At 42.8% G+C, this 10383-nt stretch overlaps 1 protein-coding gene across 1 annotated transcript; it reads left to right on the top strand.

The window, feature by feature from the left end:
* Positions 1–1587: 1587 nt before the first annotated feature.
* LOC142955973 (uncharacterized) lies at positions 1588–10383 on the top strand. Its single transcript, XM_076097239.1, has 5 exons — positions 1588–2259; positions 4144–4303; positions 4730–8122; positions 8180–8478; positions 8587–10383. The coding sequence occupies exons 1-5, from the start codon at positions 1588–1590 to the stop codon at positions 10381–10383; spliced, it is 6321 nt and encodes a 2106-aa protein (XP_075953354.1).

The raw sequence follows: 10383 nt of genomic DNA, 5'->3' as shown, positions 1-10383 counted from the left end.
GATTAAGTGTGAGCAAAGATTAAGCAAATTGGCCATGATGTTGCATGTCCCAAAATAGCCCTCCGACGCAGCTGACAGGCTTTGACCAGCGCTCTGAGGAATAACGGAGGCACACTTTCTGCTGTTTTAGCCGCCATTATTCAGGTGAAATGTGAGACATACGGTAAGTCTTGTTGATTTCATTTCTGTTGACATGTTTGCTCATTTCTTAAGTATCTACAGGGTGTAATTAGTTTATATGTTTCAGATGCTTATGACCTCTTTCTAAATCGGTCTACATCTAGACTTGTGTTGTTCACAGGAACAATTTTAACATAAATAATGTAGAACCTGTTGTAAAAAGACATTGACTATTTTCATTTTACTGTAGATTACTATACAAGTTATTGAACTTCTAAAACAAGCTAACCAACAGAGGCTCTGTGCTCTTATACAAGGTTTTATCCCCTTAATGTACAAATGATGCTCTTTTCTACCATGCAGTATATATATCTACTGATATTATGCCACTAATGTCAACAACACCTGTATATATATATATATTATTGCATTAATATAAATCTAAAAAATACATTGTTATATATATTACATAGAAAACTATATGTACTATGCATATAGCTTAAGAATATTAATGTGCATTTAATGATTACATTTACAAGTTCATGTGGATCCACATAATTTACAGACCACACACAGTATGACAGCGTTTCTTTAGTAAAAATATAATAATGTGCAGCTACGTTTTGCATGTCTCTAGTTCACTTTATTCCTAAAAGATGTGTGTGCTCATGTGGGTTTTCCATTTTGAGATGATGATGGAAAAATCTCTCATCAGTGTTCAACTGGATCTTGGCATTTTCGTTAACATTGTTTTGAAAAATCACTACATTTGGAAACACGACTCCCTCCAAATAAATATAGAATGATTGTTAAGAGTTTAGTACTGTATTTGGGCAGGCTTTCTCATGCCCCTTTTGTTAGATATAGCACCATGTCCCACACCAGTAGAGAAGCATTTATTATTACATAAATTGGCGTGCATTTTTATTTTGCCAAGAAGCAGTGTCAATGTAAAAGGGCTTCACAACCAGCACCTGAACACAGCAGAATTAGAAGAAAATAAGAACATACAGGCGGCTCTGTAGAGACAAGACACTGGCACACATTTATAGTGGGTCATATTGAGAGGGATTATTTTTGTATGAGACTATACATTGTTTTTTAAGAAAAATCCTGCATAATATACCTTTAAGGACCATTAATCATTTGTGTACGTAGTTAATGTTTGATAGTGTTTTAATGTGCTGCATTTTAAGGAAAAGCTGAAAATACACAATAGAACACATGTTGACTTTATCAAATCAGAGAGAAAATGGAGTAATGTACAAACTGGACGAACTTTAACTCATGCATGGTTGTCGTTTACTACGTACACATGCTCTAGGCTCCAAAATCTGCATGATACTCAAAACATTTGGTGAGTTATCACTCTTTAAGCAAAATGTAGGATAATTTGATGATGACTGCAGTACCAAATGATGAGCTTTCTCTGTTTCTTTGCTTTCTTTCTAGCCACCACCACAAAAGATGAGCAACACACCCGTCCAGGAGCCACCTGCCGAGGAATTGTCCTCAGGCAGTGGGCAGACATTACCCTCCCGACCCCTACAGCCGATCTCTGATCCCTCCGCTTCTAAAAGAGTATGTTTCTACAAAAGCGGAGACTATACGTTCAGTGGACATCGCATGGTCATCAACGCCCGCACCTTCAAGACATTTGATGCTCTACTGGATGCTCTGGCCAAGAAAGTGCCTCTGGCATTTGGAGTGAGGACCATCACCACACCTCGCGGCACCAACCTGGTTAAGGCTTTAGATGACTTACACGATGGCGGATCGTATGTGTGTTCTGATCACAAACGGGTGAAGCCATTAAACCTGGATGAGGTGAACCGACGGCAGGTACCGTGGAATGCCGCCGGACTCCTCAGCGCAGGGCGACGTAGACGACAAGGAGCCCAGTTTGGTCCGTTTGGCAGAAGGAACGAAGTCATCACCAGCAGGCCGGCAAAGATCACAGAGAGGGCGGCAGTACGGACACCAAAGAGGCTTGTTGTCATCAGGAATAGGGATCCCACTGTTAAACGCACAATTGTGCTCCAGAGAAGAACAGCACCAACATTTGATGCTTTACTGGATTACCTCTCCCAGATCCTGCAGTTCCCAGTGCTGAAACTCTTTTCTACGGATGGCAGAAGAGTAAGTACTTGGGAAGCTGAAAAAATGCTGATTCAGAGCAACTCCTAAAAATATCATGAGCAGCCTCCTTTGTGAAAGTGGGATAGCTTTATCTGGTCTATAAGATGTTTTAATGGGTCAAATTGCTTAAATATAGTTTGTAATTTTGTAAAATACTATTGATTGATATGGGCTTTCTTGCAGAGAGTTGGGTGAGAAGATTGATACCACTCTCGTACTTGTCAGTTCAACATAAAGCTGCTGCCAGCAGTCCGTTAGCTTAGCTTAGCATAAAGACGAGAAACAGGCAACCAGTGGAGAACCCAGGAGGTCACTGTGCCTGGATAAGAAATACTCCTGCACCACCTGCTGTTAAACTACAAAAGAAAATGTTTTTTGTAAAGATGAGGGCGAGGGAGAAATTAAACAAATAAATTAGACCTTGACAATATTGTTTGGAAATGTGAACAAAATCTTTGCCAGCTGAAATTCAAACACACGTTCTAATATGATCTTTACTCTGCTAGCTACCTGACGGCTATAGTGTTAGCTAGTAACCCCAAATCACACTTGATTCAATATTATTTATGCAACCACCTCCGAGTTTAAGATGAGTCGCCAAAAATCTTTTTACATTTTACAGGAAACCACACAGATTTTGATACAAAAGAAACAAATCAAAATGTGATGATTGTCTGACACATTTACAGATAAATGACCAAGTAACACAGGGACACAAGGTCAGAATTTGGACAATATATTTTTCATTTCACTTAAGAGTATTTAACTATGAAATGTTTTTGTGACTTCAATTAGCACCATGCCGTTTTAATCCATGGCACCTCTGTTGTTGCCTTTGAATATACTTTCTATTTAAGGATACTTAAGACCATACAAGTATTACGCAAAGGTATGTCTGTGTTACACAAATAGGATAGTCTTAAAGTCTGAAAGGCTGCAGAAAGCTGTAGGCTATAACAGACACAAGCCGACATCATAACATTCCACTTACTCTCTAGCTCCAGAGCTTTCTACTGACACGGTCAGTTTTCTGCAGTTATCATGGAACTGTTCAAACTTTCCATTATTCTCGTTAAAAGTTGAGTTTGACAGTTCTTGACAAAACAATCTTTACTAAAGGTCCACTTACTCACTTGTCCCAGAGCTTTCACTTGTTTTCAGTCTTTAAGTCTATAAAAGCATCAAGATTTGGATGCCATCAAGAATTGTTATGGTTGTATAATCATTGTACGTCTGATTGAGCTTTTATTGAACAAAGAAATAGTGGGTGAAACTATATTCCAAATATAACCTTCCAAATATAATAAATAAACTGTTATGGGCTCAATTTTCACTGTAGTTTATATTTCAGGAATTAGGAATCAAGGGTTTAATCCTGTTACTTTCCACATTTTAAGTATTCCAAGAAGTGCTAAGAGGGGCTATAAAAACCTCTACCTCCTAGTGAGTTATCGCTCCGTAATCCCTCTTTCCATATGTCCTTTAACAACAGGAACAGACTTCCTGTTTGTTTCTTAAGTAAGATCCCCATTCACTTTTGCATCTCAGCAGCTTTTCTTACTGGGGTCCACACAGTTAACATGGTGACAATACAGAAATACACATTCACACACTACTCTATGTATACACTATAATTCTTCAGCATCTATATTATAAAGTATTTGATACTTGACCTTATCATTATACCTAGTCATTATAATATGCTTTATAATGTGCTTATTGTTAGAAAGCATATTGAATATTTATGAGTGCTTATAACTATAGATATACAGCGCTATAAACAGATTATAAGTATGTTTATAATTCATTATACACATAGGCATAGACAGTGTTCCCAATTTAACGTGCCTGGTGTAATGAACATGGTTTCCGCTCCTCTTTTAGATCGATGGTCTTGCAGGACTTATCCTGTGCACTGGAGTTGTCGTGGCAGCAGGCAACGAGCCATTCAGATTAGGAAACTACAGTTTTCACGGAGCGAGCCAGATGGCACAAGTAATGTACGTGGATACTGTGGAACCACCTATGTTGCAGCCCAGAACCGGTAAGTTGTAGTCAGTACTACTGTTAATTGACATCTTAATGTAAAACGTCCATGTGGTCCTCTTATTATCAAGAACAGCATAGACAGTATTTGCAAATGTAAGGACCACAAAAAAAGAATGAAAACTTTACAGATGAACATTTTCATTTTCACTGAGTAGATACATATATTTTGTTGGCGTTTATATTTCTTGATGGTATCTAGTGATATTATTTAGTGGTATCTAGCCGTTGCAGATCATTTTGGTTTAATCTGTCCTGGTTTTAAGATATTTATCACTAAGCTTTCCTTCCTCAACCTCAATACAATGCAATCAACCAAATCAAATCGAATCAAATCATGATGCTTCTATAATGTTCGTTCATACGATTTTATTGTTTTCTCTTTGTCTCTCCTCCTCTCTTTCACAAACACTTCCAACCAAAGAGAACAACAAATCTTTGTCGAGTGGAAGAGGCTCAAGGAATTTTTCCTTATCATCAGAGAGATATATTGTCAACCATATAAACAAGTCTAGAAATGGAAGCACTGACAGCCACCTGCATCACCACAGCAGATCATTTGAAACAGAGGTCGACCATCGTCATGCATCCGTGGAGACGTGTGGGACCGGGAGGGTAGACAATGAGCATCATGCTTCCATTGTACCTCAGGACGATGACATTGAAAAGTCTTTCCGTGTGAATCAAGACGGCAGCATGACCGTGGAGATGAAAGTTCGTCTGACCATTAAAGAGGAGGAGATGCTCCACTGGACCACCACACTCAGCCGCTCCAGCCTTAGCAAGGGGGCAGTTTGTGCCTCGATTTCTGAGTCGGGCAACAGCTCACCTGACTCAAACAACGCCATTGCCAAAAACTCTTCTAGCTCCAGTGAGGATGAGACGAGAGAGGAGAACCATCCCGCTGGACTTGGAAAGGGTGTGGACTTTCAGGACCAGCAAGCACATGAGGGCTACACATCCATGGCTTTGGGAAAATCAAAAACTGGTTTCAAACGCACACCTACACCAGGCCCTCGCCACGTTACGAAGAAGGCGTCTGTTGAGAGTGTGAAGACGGTGACAGACTCAAGGGTTCAAGAGAGCACCCTGGGACATTATTCCTACATGGAGAGGACATCTGATGGTGAGAAGACTGAGGGATACTGCATTGTCAGACACAGCAGCAGCAGCAGCAACAGGCCGATCCCCAAACCTAGGAAAATGACGTCTGCAGGGGAGAGCAACAAAAGCTCCAACTCCTCCGCCAGATCGTCGGGAGTAGCTGAGGTTCTTCAGATAGAGAATAACGGGATGGAGGTGACAGAAACTGTGATGCATATTTATGAGAGTCAAGGCTGCTACGACAACTATTTTGCAAATGAGGAATACAGCGCAGACAGTGTACCCCAGCATGGTTCCACTCCAGCGCCAGGAAGCAAACCGTCCACTGAATCAGGGCAGCGTTCATCCAGGAATGATTGTGATATAGATGTTAGCTGGCAGCCACCCACCACACACTCACAACAAAGACAGAAAGAGGAGATGTTGTCATTGTCATCAGAGCCAGTAACTCCAACGTATGAGATTACTGCAACAAACTCCCAAATACAGGAAACAACAAAAAAAGACAAAACTCCTAAAAGTGAGACGAAGAAAAAGACAATTAAACCATCTCGGAATAAGGAGGGTTTAAGTTCAACGAGCAGCTCAGATAAAAAGCAAAAACAAAGCATAGTTAGCCCCCCCAAAAATAGCAAACCTTCATCTACAGACAAGCTCAGCAGCAATGCCAGTGTGGGAAAAAAGACTTTAAGTTCATCGGAAAGTGCTAAAAGTGGTCAAAAGAGTAGAGGAGCAGAAAAGCCTCAAATTAAGAAGGCGATTAAGGATGAAAAGATGCCCAGGAAAGAGCAAGCCTTATTAAATGTGAGAAGGACCCCACCTCTAAACATGAGTAAACCAGCTGCTAAATATAATGGCCATAATGTAAACACTCCAACTGGGAGGCCTCAAATGAAGAAGAACCTGTCAGACATTTTACAACCCAAGAAATCCCTCTTGCCAGACAAAAAGACAATTAGCAAGCCCAAATCCATGACTGAAAGCAGAATACCATCACCGAAAAGGTCTTTAGAGTTAAGTGACAGTTCGATGCCTTCTCTCAATCCTTCCCCCTCTGAAATCCACCAATATGTTGAGAACTGGTTGGAGAAAGTCAGCCCAGACCCAGTGCCACACACTGAGGAGGCCATCACAGATAAATCACAGCCTCCAACAAAGGTTGTGTTTAAGCTCGGCGATGATTCCGAATCAGATGAAAAGAGTGAATGCCAGACTCATCCAGACGAGTGCTACCTATCTCCCGGTGATGCTATAAAGAAATCAGCTTCAGTAGCTCATTGTCGTGAAGCTACAGCTTTGTTACACAATGAACAATACGTGAAAAGTTTGTGTGTTTCAATGCCGAGTGTCAGAGTCGATTCTGTGCAACAGGAAAACAGACTGAGGCCACACAAATCTGCAGAGGCCATTGGTCCGGCTGACAGTGGATCATCTTCATCTACAGCCAACCTTTTGGACCCAAAAGCAAATACAAAACATGTCCTGCATAAACTGTATTCATCTATTCACTGTATCAGAAGTGCATGTGAAGCCAACACAACATCCAACCTCGAGAAGTCCAACAGCCTTCCTGATTTCTCCACACAAGTGGCGTCAGTGTTCGGCTCGTCGTGTAAAGCCTTCGTGTCATTCTTGTCGGTGGTGACTCTGCGAGATAACCTAACCGGATCTGCGCTGGAAGACGACAACGAATCCGAGGCCATGCTGATGATGGAATCCCTGCAGAAAATTTCTGCCATCGAGGACGAGCAAGAGCTGAGGGCAAGTTTGACGGATCTGCAGAGTAGAGCGTCTTCCCAGTTCAGAGAACGCTGGAAGGATTTCCAGAATCTGAGAGAACGGCTCGAAAGTGAGCCGCTGTCCCCCAAATTTTCAGATACAGAATTTGCCCTGGATGTTCTCTCCGAAGGGGGCGATGCATTCGAGAATATTGAAGAGCTGATGGATGAGCTGAATATGCCGCAAGACCTCAGAGCAGAGATTTCTTCAACGATCCAACAAGCTAAACGTTTTTACCCTGTAGAGGAGAGCACTTTTGCAGAAACCGAAAGAAACCAGTCGGACTCAGAGGACGATGTGGAACAATTTATTGAAGAATGCAACAATGCAACAAAACAATCACCGGAGCTTAATATTACCTCCATAGCTGAGGACATTACTCAGACCAAACCGGGTAATGACAATGGAGAGGTAGATAAATCAGAGAAAATGCAATCTGTGTATTCTGAGTCAGACCAGGAACCTTATAAAGAACCAGAAATATCCCAGACAGACAGAGATGAGACCTTAACAGACAAAGAACATGACAAGGAAGAAGAGGAACAAGTCGACGAGGTTAGGGAAGTGGAGAATGACAGAGAGGATGGACATACAAAAGAGATAGACAGTGATGGTGAAGAAACTGAAAAGCGAGAAAGGGAGGAAGTGAATGACAAGGAATCGCAGAAGGAATGGGAAGCGGAAAAAGGAAGTGTAGAGGACGAAGACTCTGTCCAAGAAGTGGAGGAAGGAACAGAGGAAGAGATGACAGTGGATGAGGAGGAATATGGGGAGAAACTAGAAGAAGCAGAGGAGGTATTAATGGATGAAGCAGTTCAAGAAGCAAGAGAGGATGCTAGTGTTGAAGAGACTGAGGAAGGGGAGGAGGAGGCTGATGAGGGGGAAAAGAGTGAGGAGGAGAAGAGGCAAGGGGACGAGACTGAAGAAGAGGCAGGTGAGGTTATTGGGGAATCCGATGAAGGAGAGGAAGAAGAAAATATAATTGAAGAAGTGAAGGAGGGTGAAGAGGACGAAGCAGATGACTTTATTGGGGAGACAGATGAAGGAGAGGAAGTAGGGAATATTAAAGAAGTGGACGAGGAAGAGGAATCAGATGAGGCTATGGGGGAGACAGATGGAGAGGAAGTAGGGAATATTAAAGAAGTGGACGAGGAAGAGGAATCAGATGAGGCTATGGGGGAGACAGATGGAGAGGGTGTAGGATATATTATTGAAGTAGAGGAGGAGGAGGAGGAGGAGGAGGAGGAGGAGGAGGAGGAGGAAGAAGGAGAAGAAGATGTTGAGGAGGAAGCAGAGAACGGTATTGAGGAGGAAAATAATGAGGAAGAGGAAATGAAGGAAGGTATTGAGGAGAAAGATGAGGAAGAGTATGTAGAAAATATAATTGAAGAGATTCAGGAGGAGGAAGAGGAGGAGGACACAGATGCAGTTACTGAGAACCATGTAGAGCGGGAGGTTATTGAGGAGAAAGATGAGGAAGAGGAAAAAACAGAGGTGGCAAGTGAGGAAAATGATGAGGAGGAAGAAGATAGAGAACAAGAGGTGGTGGAGGATGGTGAGGATGTTGAGGTTATAAATACAGAAGATCGGGTGGTGAGGAGGAAGAGTGAGGAGAGCAGGAAAGAGCCGGAGGAAACAGTAGATAGTCTTGAGGAAGAATCAGTAGGAGAGAAAGAAGTTGTAGAGAAAATTGAAGAAGTTGTGAAAGCACGGCAAATGTTAGATGACAAGGAGAGGGAAGATGATGAAGAAAATGAAAATAATGAGTTAAATGAGGGGTTAGACGAGACGGAAGAGCAAGAATCAAAGGACGAGGAAGAGGAAGAAAATGCCTCTGAAGATGCCGACAGTATTGCCGGTGGTACGGTTTGTAAAAACCTACTTGCGGAGGCCTCGTATTTGCAGCAGCAGAGCAGCTGTGACGAAGCAAATGCAGACGCAAAGGTAGCAGAACACAACACTGAATCACCAACCAAATATTCCTCCGACTGTCAGTGTGAGGACGATAAAGACAATGGGACAGACACTGTAAATGAATTTGAAACAGACGACGGAGGGGAGCCTCACGAGGAAGGAAGCGGCACTCTACAACATCCTGTGGAAATATCACAGGAGTTACTTGACTTTGTTAACTCTGCCCTGCAGTCCTCTTCACTCATATTCACGTACGACGCTCGGGGGAACGTCAGGATAGAGCCAGATAGCGCCCGGGTTACACAAAAAAAACAATCTGTCATTCCAAAACGTAGAAAGGATAATTCCTACGGTTTGAAGCGTCTCCCGAGCCCGAACACCTCAGGTTTGTCCGATTACAGGCCAGAGACGTCGGAGAGTGGTGGATACAAAACTCAGGAGTCTGTAGATATTATCTCAGAGAGTGGAGAAGAGGCTGACATCCCTATCGGGAGAACAAATGTGGAGCGAGCCGACTCCAAACCGTCGGATGCAAGCAATGCGGAAGTCTTGCAAAATTCCCGACTAAAAAGTGGAGGGAGTTTTTCTTCTCACGACTTGGGCACTAAAGCCTCAAAGGAGGATCTGTCTTACTTCAGTGCCGCTAGCTCACAAAAGGCAGACACCGATCCTGCCACAGAGGCCACACAGTGCATTTCTTGCACCCCGGAAAAAGACTCACCTGATGGGGTACTAATCGACCAAGGTAGATGGCTGCTCAAGGAGAATCACCTCATCAGAAAATCTCCTCCAGTCTCCCTGGGAATGTACGATCAGTTAGATAGCACATCTGTAGATACTAGCGAGGATTCCCCGTCTCATTGCAACGCCCAGCACAACCCCCTCGCGGCCATATCCTCATCAGAGATTGAGGAGATGGCGAAGCCTCAAACTCCAAAGTGCACCTACTATAACATGCCACATGGGAGCGATTCAGATCCCTTTTTGGATGATTCCAGTGTCAAAAGTGGGAAAATGGATGCAAGCAGTGTCAGAGGGAGAGGCTTCAGGGTGTCACCTACAATTGATACTTCCAAAACCTGGGCAAATAAAAATGGTAGTCTGTCTTCCTTTGCATCAGTTGAGTTTAAAGTGTCAGACAGAAAAGTGCATCCTGAGGGGGAGTCCTCAGCTGTGACAAGGGCAAGATGGACACCTAGTGGAGGAGGGGGTGTCCTGCAAGCACAAGACTCTCGCGATACGCTCCATGTGAGATGTGGCCAATACTGTCCCATACTATAA

The sequence above is a fragment of the Anarhichas minor genome, unplaced genomic scaffold (assembly GCF_050575085.1).
Source record: "Anarhichas minor isolate MPS153535 unplaced genomic scaffold, ASM5057508v1 ptg000024l, whole genome shotgun sequence".
Classification (NCBI taxonomy): Eukaryota; Metazoa; Chordata; class Actinopteri; order Perciformes; family Anarhichadidae; genus Anarhichas; species Anarhichas minor.
This window is presented reverse-complemented; position numbering and strand designations above follow the sequence as displayed.

Bases quoted from the DNA above. Each gene is read 5' to 3' on its own strand.
- LOC142955973 (XM_076097239.1), top strand. From the start codon at position 1,588: ATGAGCAACACACCCGTCCAGGAGCCACCTGCCGAGGAATTGTCCTCA. The intron at 8,123-8,179 runs GTGAGGTTATTG...TAATTGAAGAAG, and splicing joins CGAGACTGAAGAAGAGGCAG to TGAAGGAGGGTGAAGAGGAC. The intron at 8,479-8,586 runs GCAGAGAACGGT...GAAGAGATTCAG, and splicing joins AAGAAGATGTTGAGGAGGAA to GAGGAGGAAGAGGAGGAGGA.